The 19,649-nt window shown below is 25.4% G+C and overlaps 1 protein-coding gene across 4 annotated transcripts in view; it reads left to right on the top strand.

Moving 5' to 3' along the window:
- Positions 1-19,649, top strand: part of LOC129611644 (AN1-type zinc finger protein 5) — a 71,554-nt gene that overhangs the window by 50,523 nt on the left and 1,382 nt on the right. For 2 of the 4 annotated variants that reach the window (XM_055524868.1, XM_055524866.1), the window contains 4 exons: positions 16,138-16,219; positions 17,491-17,801; positions 17,893-18,048; positions 19,442-19,592. In XM_055524868.1, coding sequence (XP_055380843.1) covers positions 17,703-17,801; positions 17,893-18,048; positions 19,442-19,592 — 406 coding nt within the window. In that variant the 5' untranslated portion in view covers positions 16,138-16,219; positions 17,491-17,702. Of the gene's footprint in view, positions 1-16,137; positions 16,220-16,522; positions 16,754-17,490; positions 17,802-17,892; positions 18,049-19,441; positions 19,593-19,649 lie in introns of those variants that run through there. The other 2 variants (XM_055524867.1, XM_055524865.1) reach the window with 2 other exon arrangements.

The raw sequence follows: 19,649 nt of genomic DNA, 5'->3' as shown, positions 1-19,649 counted from the left end.
TTTCCTAAAACATCTTCGCACCCCATATCTTTCCATTGTCTTCTATACTTCCATACTAAAACTTTTCTTTTTATAGAATTGGTTTAGACTTTAGATTGTTTGGTTTTTCTCCTTTGCATTAGGATGTGGTATGTAAGAGTTTCGGTGAATGTTTCTTAGAAAAATATACCTTGCTTTAAAAGAATGTTATTCTAGTGATTTTAATGCTGTAATGTTCAACTTCTGCTTTATTTTCTTTTTTTTGTTACTTTTTAACGTTATTGTTATTTTTTATAATAATAAAAGACGACGTCTTTATATTGATTTTCTGTCATTTCTGTCTGGATCTATACAATTCCCACTTCACTAACCTAACTTTGCGTTTAATATATATGTACACATACATAATACATTCACACATATCCATCCGCATATATGCATACCCATATAAAATAGAACAGAAATACTAAAACACTGTTACAAAAAATTTTAAACTGAAAAAAAAATGGAAAAAATCGTATAAGTCCTAAAAGATGTATGAGCATACAAAAATTGTTATTTATTATTTAATATATTTTATAATATAATAAAGTGTGGTAAAATTAAATTAAAAGCTTTTCTTTAGTTTTAAACTAAAAACAATAAAATAGTGCATATTGGTAAATACAGAGTAATGTTTTATCCTTAAGCAGAATCCTTATTCTTCAGTTTTAGTTCGACACAATTGAGTTCAACTTAAATACGAGCACAACAGTGAACGGAGCTTATTTGACAAAATTACAAAATACCTTGTATAACAGATTTGTGTAAGAGAAACACACAAAAAAAAATTTTACACAAAATTAGTGAAATGATTGGTTATCGAAAATTTTACTTTACGTTGATCTTACTATCATCAAAAGTTGGTAAAGTAATAAAAAGGGAGATAGATTTCCTTCCTGTTTTTGTTTAATTTTCTCATTGTACTATTTTATTATTATAATATATATGAACTCAAAATGTACAGTTTTAGCCACGAAACATAAACTATGCTTAAAAAATCTTTTACTATCCTTTCTAATTTAAATTGTCATAAGAACGAAACATGATTAAGATGAATAACATACAATTTAAAATCTTGAATAGCTTGCTAAAATTTTATATTGAACGTACATATTACTTATTTTTATATAAAAAACAAAATGTTAGTGTATGAGTGTGCGAAATTGAGAATGAATTGCGAAAATGTTTAGTTTCTCAAAACATTCTCTTAATTTCGATGCAAAATTTGACGAAAGATAAGTTTTAAATTTGTTTTTTTTACCTAATATTTTAGAGAGTTTGGAAACTGCAATCTTCAAATTAAAAAGATACTTTTTTCGTTAAATATTGTTTGTTTTTTTTCATTTGAATCTTCTTTCTCTTTTAAATTTCGTTCTTTTAATATTTTTCGTTTTTAAATAAAAATATATTATGAACAATATGTGGAGTAAATCTAAAACGATGAAAAGGACTTTTTTAATACTCGTATCTTTGACTATACAAAATATTTTACAATTAAATTTTAGTGACATAAAAATTTAATGTGTAAGGAGTTTTTCTTCTCATTAAAAGTAAATTTAATTTTTTACTACATCAGATTTTTTATTGAATGATTAATCCAAGAATTGATTATTTTGAAAATGAACCATGTAATAAAATTCCTTCAGTTTGTGCTTCGCATCAAATTCACAACTGATAACACTTTAAATGTATATCAAAAACTGCACTTAACGAATATTAGATATTTTCGTTTTTACACACAAAAATGAAAATCGATTTAATACAAGCGAATAGTAAACTTGTACAAGCTTTTATATATGTGTGTGTGTAAAGAATTCTTGTATAGATGTAAAATGTTTTTCTATTTCAAATTTACTTTCCGATTTCCCATTTTCATTGCCTTCTATTACATTTTCATGTGTATTTTAAACTTATGTAATAAGAAAAGGATTGATATGTAAATTTTTACTTTTCTTTATTGATTTTTAATGCAGTAATCATAATGATTCCCATATACACAAGGGTTGCGTGATGACTGAAAGTCTCATTTAAGTTTTAAATGTTTTCATTTTTGACTTTAACTTCGCTACTGATTTTATATTTTTATTATTACATAAAAGTTTATGTTTCCCTGCAAATTTTTATTAGTTCACTCTCGCCAGAATGTTTTTGTACCTCTCGGAAAATATGCAATCTTGAAAATAGCAGACAGACTATTTAATTAAGAAAACTTTAAATTTAGTAAAGATAAATGAAAAATTGTAATAGTAATACACGGAGGTTTTTAATTATTGTATTCATTGAAATATTTCAATTGCAACACAAAATTTTAAAAACTAGATTTCTTATGAAAAGTAACTTGGAAACATACATTCCTTCACTGTATAGTTCCGAAAAATGTTAATACCAACACCAAGAGTCTTTGATGTCTTCTTGATGCATATTAAAAAAATTCCCAGGAGCTCACCCAACTGTGCAGAGTAAAATAGTTTCGAAAAAAATCTAAAATTAGAAAAACATTAGAGACAAGCACCTCCGCTTCATGATAGAAATAAAGTTTGTGTTTGCTCCCCCCCCCCCCATTCTCGCCCGGTGTTTTTTATTAATTAAACAAAAAAAGCTCTCGGTTTTCTCTATTATATTTGAGAATTTTAATTTAAATTAAGTTAAATAATTCCGGCCCCTTATTTATCTCGAGAATGTAAAAACTGTGTGAAGAAATGGAAGGATTGTAATTTTTCATTAGTGATTTATAGCTTTTACTTAATATTTATGTATAAACTAACACTACCGAAATTTAAACGGAGCAATAATACCAAAAAAATAAATAAAACTGTTTTAATGGAGTTGGGTCAAACCAAGGGTTTGTAAAGTAGCACTTTTCCCTTCAGCAAATGAAAATACTGCTTTTAAAACAAACTAGTTATTATTAGCACTACATTATTGAAATTATTTTCATTCACATAGTAAAAAATTTCAAAGGTTGCATACATTTAGGATGATTAACGTATACAATCTGTGAAATAAAGACCAGAGGCATTAACATAATGAAGGGTTAGTTGACATAAAATTTGCTGTTAGTTTTCTGCAAAGTAAATTTGAAAAAACTTGTAGTTTCGAAAATATAAGGTGCAAAAAATACAAATTTTAAATATTAAGAAAATAAAAAAACAATCGACTGCTTTATTTAAATAACTTTGCCATGCAACTTTGCCATGGGAAAAAGACACATACATTGGCTATATATATATATATATATATATATATATATATATTATCGAATTGAATTTTATTTATTATTTTATTTACTTAATCGAATTGAATTTTATTTAAAATAATGCAAAAAGTTACAGCTATATAATAGAAAGTTGAAAAAAAAATAACTATTTCTGTATAAAAATTTTGTTTTGTTTACAGTTAATAACTTCACTCTTAAGTTTTAATCGGAAAGGTTAAGCTGCGATGAGACGGTTTTCTAGCTTATTCTAAACTCATATTGATTTAACACTATAAGTATTGTAAACAGAAATGCAATTGTGCAATCATCTAATGTATAATGTTATTGTTGTTCAATTAGAAAGGGAGGCGACTTATTTATGTACGTCCTTTTCCCTTTTCAGCACTTTTCCAAAAAAAGTTTTAAAAAAAGGTGCTTATTAGCTTCACTCTGTCCGTCCCTGGACATGTTTAAAAAAATTCTAAATCCTTGAAAATAAAAGCTGAAAGTTTAAATGTACATAGATCTTTACTAGAAACTTATTTCTGTAGAAAAAAGTTTTTTACTTATCTCCCACCGTGTAAAAGTTATAGCTCTCCAATAGCCATATTCGTAAAAATACCATTTTTTGACTATTTGCATACATTGTAAGGAAATCACAAATATTTTTTAAATTCTGTAAAAGCAGAAAACCAGTGGTAAGCTTTTTCTGCCGCGGCGAAGCATACATATTTAAAATTTAAAAAAACAATGGCCGTTAAAATTTACCGTCATCTAAAATCCGTTTTTTTTATATTTTTGATATCAATTTTCTTCAGGTTGTAGGAATCTGAAATTCAAGCAACTTTTAGATACTTATAAATAGTTTATTTCGCTGGAAGAAATTTTTTTTTCACCTCTATCCCCTCTTGAACTTTTCTTTGGCACTTTATATTTCTGAAATTGCAAACTTTTCCAAATTTCTACAAATGCAGAAAACTAACCGTAAACGTCAGGTCATATTAAGAAATATAATTATTTTTCTTATTTTACGGAAATAACACTTCAATTCGAGCATTATACTAAAACCTCTTTAAATTTTTTTTTTGTTTTATTTCAAAGACTCCGTACATTGTTCATTCTAAATGTATGCAATTTTTGAAGTATATTCGTATAATAATGAAAGTAATTGTAATATGTTCATGTGCTACAATACAAATCATTGGTTTAAGCCAATTTTATTTTTTTTTTAAAACAGTCGAAATTTTTATTTGTGGTTTATTTATGTTATAACAATTTTATTTTGTGATTTTTCTTTTTTCTGAAATTTGTCAAGTCGTGTTTAAGTAATTCGAGATAAGTGACAATTTTGATTGAAACTTCGACAAAATTTAAAGAGCGCAGATTGAACGGGAAATTAAAGGATGTATGTACCAAAGTATATCTACTAATTAGTAATTCGACTCGTTCCATTCCGTTAGTTTTCATTTGCATCTTGCTTCCAAATTCTTAAAATATTCCATTTTTTTTTAGAAATAGATGGTAATAAGAGTTGTGTAGGCAAGAAAGAAACAAAATATTGTAAACAAACGAGTGTATCAAAAACATTGAACTGAAATAAAATTAAATTAAGTTAGGTAAAAATTTTGTTATTTTTGTTTTGATAATAACAAAATTTATTTTTAATTTTTTAAAGTTAGGTAAAAAAATTCGAATGTATGAAAGCAAAAGAGTTTGAAATTTCATGTATGAATGTACACATGCATGTACCTGGTACAGTAGATACACAGTATCAGGTAGTGACATAGAAATAAAGTAATTTATAAAGAAAAAAAGGTGTATGCATACTGATTACTTTATGAAATATAGTTATTACCAATTCATTTAAAAGAACAAAGCTCTCTACATCTCTTGGCAACAAATGAAATTTTCGTGTCGGCTTTTTTTCATCCCAAACACTTCAAATAATGTTTACCCATTATTATAAAAAAAATTTTTTTTTCACAATTACTTAAAATTTTTTTTAATATTTTTCATATAAATTATAATAATTTTTTTTAAATACTTTCTTTCCTTTTATAATATGAATACACATTTTTTGCCACCTTGTACTGGAATTAATTACAGAAAATATTGTGTCGCTTTTAAAATTCTTAATATTTTTCCCTATACTTTATACATATACGAGCAAATAATAAAGTGTCGCCTTTCAAAATACATTATAAAAAAACAGGTTGACATCTATTGCGTACTCTTTCCCTCTCCCAAAAATTCTTATGTGTATAAAAATGAAAATAACAAGGTATACTGCTTAACTCTTTTAACTAAGGGAATTTTTTGTATACAAATGTTGGTGAGTGATTGCATTAGTGTGATGTAAACGGAGAGTCGAACTACTTGTTAGTAGATATACTTTGGTATGTACATACATGGATTGCAAGTTTGCGTTTTCATTATGTTAAATTTACTATTTTTCATTGTTTCTTTAGCCCGAAAGAGATCAAAATTATAGCAGACTTTCAAAATTAAAACAAAAAGGAAAAATACTTTTGGTTTTTTAAAAATAAAAGCTAATAATTAAGAGTTAGTCGGTTTTTTTTATTGTTTATTTAACTCAAAATAATTTTACTAAATTCGAATATGTGTTCGTGGCAAGAGAAGTACACAAAAAACCATATGATGTGCATGTATTCAACCTGGAATAACAATAACATATTTTCATATATGCGAGAAGGAGCAAAATATATGTTTCCTTTCCCTTTTACTTCATTTTTGTTTTGTGTTATTTTTCTTTTCCATATCGGGTCGTTTTTCATAAATAAAAAACTTTTGAAAAAAACATACATAATATAAACTTATAATGATACATAAGGTAGTTACACATACACCCATACGTGCGTAGTACATGCTTTTGTATTATTGTTTTTCTTATGTTGGGGGCAAATGCAATGTTATTCAGACGTCTATATATTTTATTACTTTTTCTTATGTATGTATATAAAATGATACATAATCTGTAGCTATGTATGTACATAGCAATAGTTATACATTCTGTATGTTTTGATTTGTATAAAGTTTTTGTTATTGTTTGAATTCATATTACAAAATCTTCATTCCACATACATACAGATGTACATTCATACATAGTAAGAATAATTTATACCAAAATTTTATTTTTCTTTTCATTATTTATTTTTGAAATTAAATGATGATTGAAAAAATAATTTTATTAAAAATTTTGTTTAATATTTATTTCAAGGTTAATAACCTGTTCATAATAATTTATATTAGTTAATTGTCCAAGTGAATTTAGTACATAATGCCATATTTTTTTTTTCTTCACTGTTTTCTATTTCGTATTCACATATGTAAATACATACATACATACAATAAGAATGTACATATTTGATGTTTGACCAGGTGGTTTGTTCTGTTATAAATAATTACCATTTTATATAGTATATACATATATACTTGTCTTTATGTACATATTATACGACACTTAAAGTGGAATAATTGACCACTTCTGTTATTAATACTTCTTGAATGTAGCTGACGTTTAGTACGGCACAGTCATAAGTAATGTAAATACACATATATTCAAATTTGTAAGAAACTTCCTTTTAATATGCTGAAAAATTAAATATCTTTTTAAAAACTTACATATGTTGATTTTTTACATGTTTTCTTCAAAAATGCCATATTTCCATTTGTTTTTTTGCAAAACATTGAGTTGAAATTTAAAGGAAAAATTTAATTGCACTCAAAATAAAAAAACTCAAAGTTTTTTTTTATGGGTTATTTTTTTTAAATGTAAATTTTTGACAATTTACTTATCTCTATGCTTTATTAAGATAAATAACAAATTTGAACTATACATGTGTGTACCATAAGTATATATGGTTGTTTCTAATTAACATGTAGTAATACCACAGTCATCTTTATTCTTCTACATTATAGAAGTTTATGAGTAATGCACTTTGTCTTAACAAGTTATTTGCGTTTGATTTTAAATGTACATTTACATAGTAGTACAAACACTTCCACAATTTACTCCAAATTTATTTCTTGAAATTGCAAATTTTTGCAACTTAAAAGTTACTCAACTTGGTTTTGAAATATTTAGAATTAACTTTAATGGTTGTATAACAGTTTATAACCTGTCAGATTACAAAAACTGTCCACAAATCCTTCTCGGATATGTCTGACCTATAACTGGACACATGACAGTCAATACTTATGAATCTAACTTTGTTAGTTTTTTAAATATTTAAAATTAGCTTCACAGTTGTATGGCAGCTACCCGAAGCTGTCGAGTCATTCCAATAAAACTTCAAAGATATATGTGACCTGTAATCGGACATGTTACGGCCATGTGTCTGAATATTTAAAATTACCTTTTAAAATTGTATGAGAACTACCCAAATCTGTCAAGCCATTCCATAGAAACTTCGAGAATATCTTTGAAATATTATTGGAAACATGGCTGCCAAGTTTGATTAATCTAGCTATAAAAACTAATTTTATAATTCTAGCCGAATATATAAAATAAGCTTTTGGTGTTGTATGGCAGCTACCCGACGAACAAATTAGTCCAATAGCTATAGGGTTCGTCCTTGGCGCAAAAGAAATCACTTGTGAAAGTTTGATTGCATTTGCTTTATTCGTTTTTGAGTTATCATGGAATGGTACGAACTGACGGGCGGAGACATCTAAATCAACGCAGAATTTTACGCTGAGCAAGGATATACTTATATTCATGTCCATACGGGGATGACTCCTTCAAGTGGTTACAAACTCCATAGCAAAGTTAATATACCCTTCAGAAAGGTGGGTATGAAAAGAAAATGTATGTTTTACATTAAAAGGTAGTTTCTTCAAATTTTCTTTTTATTCTGCAAAAAATTTTAAAATATATGTCATGTGGCTAGTCTACTGACGTTTCAAAAACTTCCAAATCTTCTGAAGAGGGAGAGGAAAAAAGTTGTATAAGGCGATTCGATGCGAAACGGTTGAAGTGCCTCGTTCTTTAAAATTAAATAAATTCTTTTCTTTGTTTTTTAAAATTTTCTTCACTTTGTTGACCTCGATTTTATGAATTCGAGAATAATTTATATGCGACGAATAAAAAATGGAAGAGATTATTGTTTTTTATGTTAATTATAAAATCAAATAAATTTTTGCTTGTTTTTTTTATATTAAAAAATGCTAAAGAAAGTGGTATTTAGTTTTTGTACATATAACTTTTAACAGAGGACAGACAAAATATGAAATTTAAGACAATAAGAATTTTAAGTTGTAAACCTTAAAATTCTTGTACACATGGAAACTCATCAGGTAATTTAAACCATGTACGTAAGGGAAATATTGTGCTTTAATATTGTTAATCGGCGAAAATTAAAAAAAAATCCAAAATAGTCTATGCTTATATGTATCTGTGTATGTATGTGTAAAGGCAATAAAAAAAAGGGCAAAACCCTAAATGATCTTAAGATGATCAATTTATTTTTGAAATACATATACATACGTATACTAATTTTGTGGGCTTTCATTGAACCAAAAAAATAAAAGAAGAATTTTTTTTGTGTTCAAGACTTTTTTTTTTATTTCAGATGAAAAAATCTTCCCCAGATGCCCTCCTGTTTTATAATTTTTAAAGAACAATAAAAAAAGCAAAATAAAAACTCACACGAGTGTTCAAGAAATTGCCAGGTGAAATTTATTTAAGATTGAAAACATAATAAATTGTAATCAAATCAAAACCTTATTTCCAAAAAAAAAAAAGAGAATTTGGGAACTACACATAAAAAACCTTAGAAAAGTGCAATCACCTTTGATTAAACTTCTCTCGTGATCACAAAACCGCTTAAACAAATATGGTCACTGTGACTAGACGAATTTAAACGCTCAGTGAATTTAACGTTTTTTTCAACATACTGAAAAATGAAAAAGGAGAATGGAATGGAAAAAAAAGTTATAAATTTGTAATAAATTGACGAATAATTTACTTTTAAATTTTGAATGTCTCTATTACGTTTCATTTTGTAAATATCTAGGTTCTTGTTGTCATGTCGCCCGCTTTAATGTCGAAATTAGTTTTGAGACAAATATTGGCACTACTTTTTTACTAAAATTTAGGACCCAATTAGGTATTTTGCCTTTCTTACTCATTGGGTGACAAAAGTGCGCGAGCATTATTCGGTTTTTTTGTTTTTGAAAATGACAATTTCAGTTAATATTTTGAGAAAATGAGAAAATATAAAAGAAAATATAAAAATTCTATTTTAAAAATAAATTAAAAATGTCTGAAAAAGGGGGATACGTCATCAGACTGTCAAACTGGGCTCGAATTTACTGCGTTACATATTATATTTGCAAATTACACTTTTAATTGAATTCAGATGACATCGAATGCAAGTTGAGTATTATTACAATCATAAAAAAGATGTTCAAATGAATAATATTGACTCTTTCATGTTTGAATCTTAAATTAGTCTAACAATTCCTCAGTAAAAGTATTGAGGTCAATTAATTTTACTTAATCTTGTAAGTGTATTAACTAAATATTAAATTTAATTTTCAAATTTTAGATATACTTAATTATTCTTAGATCTTATAGAAGTCATTTTACACATTAGTTAGAGCCAAAAAGTAAAGAAAGCAAATATTTCCTCATAAATATTTTATTGTTTTAATTCAGGGTCTGCTTTTATAAAAAAAAAATTATGGGGAGGATTAAAACATATTCACATTTAATTTATGTACATGAAACTATTACCGCTCCGTACTCATTTAGAAATAAATTGTTTTATAATTTTTCTTTTCCAAAAGTTTTATTTGAATAGTTCTTTGCATTTATTAAAACAGTAAGATTTCACCATAAAATCTTTATGGCGGGTTCGGCATTAAACTCGGGTTACCTTTTTTATGTTGTGGGACCTGCAATACAAGTAATCTCTTAAAAATAGTTTTCAGTCACTTTTTTTGTAAGAGTTGAGATATTATATGTCACATTTCTGTTAAAACAAACTCACATTACAGAAAAAATGAGATCGGTGCAAAATTTGTTAAAGCTACATTTTTTCGAATTCCTGCTAATACTGTAAATTTTAATATTTTTCAACTCTTCCCGTGTTTCTATTTTCAGTTTAATTTCAACTCAGTTTCCAAATCAGTTGGTGAAGAATTTACTACCTTATTCGAAAAAAAAAATTATAATTTAACTTGTTTCCTTATAATTCTTTCATTGATTATGTGATTTTTCTTTGTAAATATAAAAATGAAAATTGTTAGCATATTCTATTAATGATGTTTAATTAAAAGCCTTAAAAAAATTTACTAGAATATGCCCATATTGAGAAAAGAATTTTTTTTAAAATTATTAAATGAATATAGAATTCTTTAAGAAACTTAAGCACGTTCACCTCTAATACGACGAGCCGACTGAATATCTTTTGGTATAATGGTTACTCATTTTGTGTGAATAGCACACAAATTTGTATCTTCGAAGAGGCCGACCAAATAAGCTGGTCAACCAAATTTCGTAATTTTTAACATTTTCTAAAAATTTTTAGGTTATTTTTTTAATTTAACTGGGAAATTGGTAAAACACTCTAATAATTTAAATTAATTTCTGGAAAAATAAGTTCTTAAGTTTTCTGACTCGTTCCTTGCTTCACATCACCCTTCCTAAATAATGCTACTTAATACAATATAAATATTTTTCGTTTGAAAAAAATTAAATGTTATTAAATTATTTCTCAGTAATTGGTGAGAATTCTACCGTACCTTCCTCAAATATCGTTAAATGTAAGAAAATAAAATTAAAAAGTTAGCAAAATATTTTGAACATTAAGCTTTCTACAAACTTCAATAAAATATGACCCACGTGATATGATTTAAGTGTTAACTTTAATTTTTTTTATTTGGAATACAGAGTAAGTTCAAAAACGCAGAATGAATACATCCCAAATTGTTGAACATCTACTTAAAAAAAAAATCAATTTATTTGAAGATTTGCTTTGTTATTGTTGTTTTCTACATTGTTTAAAATATCATTCATAGAGTATTATAGCGAGACAGAGGGAGTTCAAGAGAAAATTACTTTGCTACATTCGGTAGATATAGTTTTAATTATTATAATATACCTTCGTTCAGTAAATAGCTAAGATAATTTAAATTCAAAGAGTCAAAAAAATACATACTTTACCAATTACCACACAATAACCGAAAAACAATGTTATTTAGATACTGATGTTGAATTTACATACGAGTATTATATGCATGAGTACAAAACGAGTGTCTACAAAGAAGTAATCTGAATTTCAAAATCAAATGCCCTAAAATCCCAACAGTTTTGAATCGGTTGGTTCTTTATAGCGTTGTTTTCAAATCCACTTTTGTTTTTATCTTTTTACTTTGTTATTTTTTCTTTGGGCTTGATTTTCTTTTGTTTTCATTTTTATTTTTGTTTATGTTAGAGGTCTTTACCTCCTAGGAAGGTCAATTCCTCTTTTGGATTCTTTTTTTCTCATTATCTTTGTTTTTTTTTTATTCTGTGCTCAAGGTTTTTTAAACATTCTTCATTCGGGTTGTAATTTTTTTTTTTTATTTTTCCGTTCTTTTATACCCTGCATTTTGTTGTCAAACATTTGAAAAATTCCTATTGGGAAGTTGAACTACCGCAATTACATCGTAATATTCTACTACATAAAATTTAAAAGGCTTAAACATAAATTTATAGGCTTAAAAATTTTATGTAAGTAGTAGAATACTCGCAAGTATCTAAATCAAATACAATTAATTCAGGTATTATTTTGTTTTCATTTTTACTAATAGGTCTTCTATTGTAAGGTTCGCTAATCCGAAAAATAATGGCCAACTTTGTGTGTTTCAATCTTTTAAAATTTTTTATGTTGAAATACATTATGCGGTATATAATTATGAAATACTCTGTAATATAGATCTACACACATTAGAACCGACTTTTCGAGAATATTCAAATCAAATAACTAACAGGGCCAGCATTAACCTAATAGTTCAAGATTAGGCCTTGGTAAGAAGAAGGAAACATTCAAGCAAACAATAAACTTAGGTACATTCGTTCCCGTATTTATTTATTTGACGTAACATTAAAAGTATATAATGTTTAATATCCAAAATGAATTCCTGAGTGGAAAAAGGTCGAAAATGAAAGAAGAAATGTTTTTGCTGATATCAGAAATAATGAAAAACTTACGTACTATCAAATTTCAAATTTTAATGACATGAAAGTGAAGACCAAAAAAAAAATGTTCAACTTGTCAATGACCTAATTTAGTGCAAAACAAGTTCATAACGTTCCGTTGTTGGGCAAGAAAGTGTGTAATTGCACTTTTATTTCTGCATGCACAACAAACACAACTGCATACACTTACTAACACTTGTATGTGCTAAAGTTGACATCTTCTTATGCGCTTTCATTTTGTTTTAAAATGTATTTGAAGTATTTTGACTATACTATTATTATTATTTTTTCTTTTTTTTCTAATTAATGTATTCAAGAATTCTATCTGCTTATATATACATTTTTAGTTTAAAATAAAAATACTATTTTTTTTAACAAAATTTATTTAAATCAATATGTTGTAAAGCTGGCATTTAGCTGTCGAAAAATTTTTAGGTTTGAAAATATCAAAAATAATTTTATTTTAAAAACGAGATTCAATTAAAAAAGTTTTTACAAAAATTGGGACAATACTAAGGTTTCCTCTTAGTCGCAAAATCATTGCCTTTATCACGAGTTTCTGTTTCCATATTAAATCTCAGTAAGAATTTCTGAGCCTTAAGTAAGTATTTCCTCCATTTCTGAAAAATAATTCGGATTGCATCAAAGCTTTGATAATTTACATTATTATTCGATAGTTAATGAAGCAGGAATTCACTACAGTATTATTGCGCACCTTAACATACATATGTTTATATTTATTTTTACAATTTTCATTTTGCTGGTGAGATAGAAATTATTATAGTTATTATAGGAAAAAAAATTGGAATTTCTGTAACAGAAAAGTTGCCTAACAACATTTTTTTTAACAATAATTTTTTAAATTTTTTCTCTATCTATTTTGTTTTTGAGTTACACTTATGTGTACGTACGTATGAACATAAGTATACCGAAAAATTATCTGTTATTCACAAAATACGTAAATATGTGTGTAAGCAGTTATTTTTTTTGTTTTCAATTGCTGAAAAACACCTACATATGTACTCACAGACATCTTTATATGGGAGTCTATGATGTGCTACAAAAAAGAAGGTTTTTAATTTTATTCTTTTTGCCTTTTTTTGTAAAATTATACAACAAAACCTTTACAGATGATCAATTTCGGTTTTTTTTTGCATTTGCTTTGCATTGTACATACATACATATGCATATAGTTTCAAGCTAACCTACAGAGTGTATAAGATTAAATAAAATAAGCTTATTACATTTTTCGAAAATTTTTCGCTTTTCTGCCAATAATAGTATCTGTCGTTAATCTTATATTTTGTATCCTCAATTGTTTTGTGTCCCATAATTCAGTAATGTGGGTTTTAATTGCTAATTGTTTGAATTTTAAATATACATATATGTATATGTAAATATATATTAGAAATTACATTTTTTAAGTTTTCTAATTTTAGAATTTAAAACTAGAAATTTAAATTTAATTATATTGTTTAAAATAATTGTCTTTTAACAACTAGTAAAATAATTGTCTTTGCCTATGTTTAATTCATGTGTAAAACTTTCAATTATGTTAGTCTTATTTAACATTTTTATTAGCATGCCAAGCAGAAAGAAGTCAAATTATAACGGTAACTGTAAAGGTATTCATACACATTTTATTATTCAAATTTTCTTTTTTTGATCTTAAAAGTTAAGTTTTTCGCCAAACTCTGATTTAATGTACATATGTTTGTATCTAGTTCTATAATTTATTTAAATATTAAACATTTAGTTCTAAAATAAACGAATATTTTTTTTGTTCTTCACAATATTAATTTTTTTTATATCACAGTCAGCGTTCCCACTTGGATACAATTGTATCCATTTGGATACATTTTTGCTTTAAAATTTAGCTTGGATACAAAGATACTCAAATCTGCTAAAATGTCGAAATTGGCTACATTTTAAAATTTTGCTGAAATATGGATACATTTCTTTCTCGAACACTAAATAAATGTTAGAAAACTTTTAAAGTGTTGTAACTTTTAAGTGCATTATCTTCCAAAAAATGTTATTTGCTGACTAAATAAAATTTGCCCGTTTTCGTGCTGAATAGTTTTTACCGCATAGTTCAACAGCTACAGAACATATATTTTCTGACCTTAAATTTTAAAATGTAATAGAAATTGCGTGTGATTTCTAAAAGAATTTACTATAAATAACGAAACTTACATTGTTGAATAAAACAAATTAATATTATTTATGAGTTTATTGGTATAAAATAAGGCGATTTAGTATAATAATTCTACTTTAGGAGGCTGGATACATTTTGGATACATTTTTTTTTTGAAATTGGATACATTTTGTTTTTATTGAGTGGGAACACTGATCACAGTTTTACAATATTTGCTAAATTTCGCAAATCATCACACGCGTTTTTTCAAAATTTCGTAGCACCTACCTTACATATAGCTTTTTTGTGTAATATATAGACAAATAATATTGCCTTGATAATATGTACAACTGCGTGCAAAATGAAATAGCAGTAGTATGGTGAAAAGTTTTAAGTTGAAAAATTTACAATTTTTTTTTCTTGTACATGTGTATGTGTATAATTTTGTTTTAAACATTGAATATTATTGACGCGTGTATACTTGTGTTGCCGTTTTAATAATAATTTGTATGTTTTGTATGTGTATGTGTATTGTACGGACACGTAATATTATGTATTTTATAATGCGCAAGAAAAAGGCAAAAACAACATAAAAAATTACAAAAAACAAAATTAAAAGAAGAGAAGGAAAAAAATGTAGGGGAAAAATACAATACCCGTTATTTAAGGAACAAATTTTAATGATTTATGAAACTTTATCGAAAAGGAGCAAAATTAAAATCGAAAAACGGAACGAATGTTTGTCTCCATGTGGATCGTTCAAAAACATTTGACGAATATGTCACATTAAGAGCTAGAATAAGGCATAGTCATGCTATGCTATTCTACATTCTATGTTCTCACCTTATATACTACATATGTACATACATGAGTAGTTCTTATAAATATTTGTGTAAAACGATTTCTTAATTTTCTTTATTTTTAAGGTAACAGAGTTTGTTATTATTTGTTAGATCTATCCAACGAACATTCTATCATCAATAAGTTTTTATTTAAAATTTACTATATATTTTACATCACCTCTTCAACAGGTTTTTTTACTAGATAAAATGGCCTTTAATTGTAATAATTGCATTTTTTTTTATTATAGAAATATATAAATGCAGCTGATTTATTATTTCTTTAATCAAATTTTTTCAATTTGGCATAAATTGGCTTTTACAGAACGCCCAGATTCTTACTGTTATTGACTACTGGACTAACTCACTTATTGACATATCAAAAGTAAGTAAATCATATGAGTACACACATAATGTATTTGAAATCTCATTCTAAAGAACTAGAGAAGTCCTTAAGGTTTGGTAGATTGTAGCTTCGTCCTCATCATTGCGAAATTTTCCACAGTTTATGGACATTTTCACATGTTATTTTAAAGCAGTTTAGCCTTTTGATGAATGAAATAACTTCATCCACGAGCTTTCTAATTCTTTCCTCTGTTTTTGTATGACAACATATTTAAATTCACGAAATTTAATTTTTTGTTACTATGGAACAAAACAAAGTTTAAAATGAACAAAATGTACATAGTTTGTTTTTATTATTAAAACTAATTAAATTTTTATCTTTTTTTACTTGTAGATCTGTGGAGCAATTTGTTAACTGTGGCGCTGCTTTACTTCTAATTTGTTTAAACTTAACAAATTTTTCATCAAAATAATATGTAAACAGTGAAACATAGCAGTGTTATAAAAAATAAAGTTTTAAAAAACTATTTAATGTTAATTAGTACGAATTTATAGAAAAAATTAACAAAATTATTTTAGAATTTTTGAAGTAAAAAACAAAATTGAAATTTATAAACATATTAAGAAATAACTTTTAATAGCGCTCAAACAAACGCTGTCTCTGTTATAAATTTATTTAAATCTAATCGTAAATATTATAATTCACAGACATTTGTAAAAAGTACATAACATTTCAAATATTATTTTGTTATTAGTATTTAGAAACATCAAGCAAAATAACAGCTACATCATTTTGAAGTTTAAAAAAAAATTTTCGCTTTTGAAAAGGCGAATTAGTTATAAAAATAAAACAAGGTTTAAGAAGAAATTTTAGAAAAACCAAATTTTATTAATGAAAACCATCGAAGTAAAATATATAAAATAAAAAAATATACAAAACGAAAATAGTGAAACAGCTTAAAAATAAATTGGAAAAAGGAATATATAGAATAAATTCTCAAGTAATAACGGTTCGCAATATTTTAATTTTTTTGCTGTATTTCTAAGACATAAAATAATTACAACACAAAATATAAAATATTTAGCATTTTTGGAAAAAAATTTTTAATCATTAGAAACAAAAAGAGTAAATTTCTTACAATAAATTCTCAAATTAATTAAATGTAGAAATATTTTAACAATTCAATTTTAAACAAATATTTTTTTATATTTTTAATTTTTTCTTTTATTTAAAAATCTTTTGTTTATTAAGACTTTGTTGTATTTTTGAAACAGAGCAAGATTAAGAAAAACTATTTCAAGACATTTGAATACCAAAATATTCGTTCAACCTTGTGTGCAAGTCTGTATAATTATTTAATTTACAATTTCTTATAAGTCTGCTAAATATTATTCAATATTAAAACAGAAAAAATAAAAACAATTTTATTAAAATATAATACATAACTAAAGATAAAAAATAAAGTTAATGAACATAAAATTTGAAAATTGCAAACCGAATTGTTGCAAAAGAAACAAAAATTTAAATTTTTGTTTAAATAATTTTATTTAAACAAAACTTCTTATACTTTTTACACATATTTTTATATATGTATGTACATATGTATTAAAATATGTTTAAAAGTATTATATAAAATTATATATAAATATGTATGTTTATATATTAAAATAAATATATATATATATACATATATATATAAATAAGTATTTTTGTGTATTATATAATTGAAAAAAGTTTTCTTCTCAGCTCATTGTATGAAAACAAAAACTAAAAATCATTATCGTATAAAAAATTCGTATTATAATTAAAATTTGAAGTGAAATAATTATTTGGTAAAAAAAGTATATTAAAAATTCTGTTATATTTAAATTAAAATTTAATAATAAAATATAAGATTAAAATAACAATATTTAATTAAAAAAAGCAAAAAATAAACATATATAAAATTAAATTAAATAATGGAACGTGAATCAAACCCAATGCAACCGATGTGCCGTTCTGGATGCGGTTTCTATGGAAATCCAGCTACAGATGGACTTTGCTCAGTTTGCTATAAAGTAAGTCTTTAGTTTGCAAAACAATGCCAAAAGATTCAATGTTGATCCTAACAATGATTTTCAATAAATTAATTTTTTTTTTTTATTTTAGGATTCCTTACGAAAAAAGCAACAACCACCAGTTAGTAGTACGCCTGTAACGGTATCAAGTCCACAAACACCTACTTTCAGTCCAGATTTAACAGTAACTAATACAGCGCAACCGACAGTGCAGAGTTATATCCAGCCACATAATGAAGTTAAAGATGTAAGTATAATAGATTTTATTTCTTTTTTTTTTTTGTTACTTCAATTTACTTATCTGAGTTGATATTAAACTTTAAATTGTAAATAAATATAATTTTTAAGTACAAAGAGTAGACAATCAAATTTCTATCAAATATCAAATTTATAGAATAAATTGATCCCAATTTCCAATGTTTATTTATGATCATGGAAATTTATTTCCATTGAATCTTTTTGTATACTATCACAAGATGCCTTGAAATATATTTTTTGACAAGAATACTTACCAAAATTTTACAAAAATTATAAATGAACAATAAATTGATTTAAATTAATTTCGGAGAAAAATTTGTATTGTAATATACACAATGTCATTTTCAAAAAAAATAACAAATGTAACAAATATGTATGTAAATATATATTATTAAATATAATAGTTTGACATAAAGTATGTAGTGTTAAATTGTAAATTTTATTAAGATGAGAAGAACACAGAAATTTGTAATTTTTGTTTAATCAATTCAACATCAAAAATTTGTTTTTGTTAAACAATTTTTAACAAAATTTATTAGTGATGAAATTACGAATTGATTTCAAATTTAAATAAACTTTAAAAACTTGTAATTTTCGTAGTGAAAATTTTATAAGTTATTTTTTCTGATCCATACGTCTTTGAATAAAATAATTTTTAAATTTTAGTAAATTTTGTTTACTTTTAAAATAATACTTATGTATGTACACACATTGTACCAAAAAATATTATATTAAATTAAAGTTTAAAGAAAGCTCCTGAAAAATCTTTCATTTCAAAAGAATATCAAGAATTTGCTATTTGATTTGCAATAATACCAAAACATTTTAACAACGTTAAATTGTCTCATGACCCTCTGACTGTGTTATGTTCATTATGAATATATAAAAAATGGCAGAAAACTCAAGTGATGAGAATGAAATAGATCCAACTTCTGAACAGCGAGAAGGTTCATTATAAATGTATTCGCTAAATTAGAATGGTAATTTAAAATGCCTTGATTTCTTTATGATATATAGGGATTAATAAAAGAGAGAATAACAATGCTGACAAGTTAAATAACGATAACAGAAAAAGCAATAAAGTTAAACAAAAAAACCGAAATAATGAAAAAACATCGGAAAAAAATTTGAATTATTTTAGTTCTAATCACAATAACTTGAAAAGCAAAAATTCTAAACGAAAATTAAAAGATTCCACAATATCAGTGATTGAAAAAAAAGGTGTAAGTTTTCTTCATCTTTCGCTGCATTTAAAAAAATATATATTTTAATGTTTAAAGACGATATAGCATCCACAAAGTGAAAAAAGATAAAAAACTATATCTAATAAATATCAAGAAATATTAGGTACCAACCATTTAATCGATTTGTTTTTTTCTTAGAAAACAACCGATGAGGCTAGTAAAGATAATGTAGCGTCAACAGCTGGACCTTCAATTTCAACTAATGAACAAGAAGATAAAGACGATAATAAAGACGGCCAAAAGAAAAAAAATCGTTGCGTTACTTGTCGTAAGAAGGTCGGATTAACAGGTAATATAAGTAAATTTTAAATTTCGAAAAAAATAATCTACTTTTATTGTCTTTTAG

Source organism: Condylostylus longicornis, unplaced genomic scaffold (assembly GCF_029603195.1).
Source record: "Condylostylus longicornis isolate FDR11 unplaced genomic scaffold, ASM2960319v2 ptg000055l, whole genome shotgun sequence".
Taxonomy (NCBI): Eukaryota; Metazoa; Arthropoda; class Insecta; order Diptera; family Dolichopodidae; genus Condylostylus; species Condylostylus longicornis.
The sequence above is the reverse complement of the archived record's forward strand: the minus strand, read 5'-3'. Positions and strand labels throughout refer to the sequence as shown.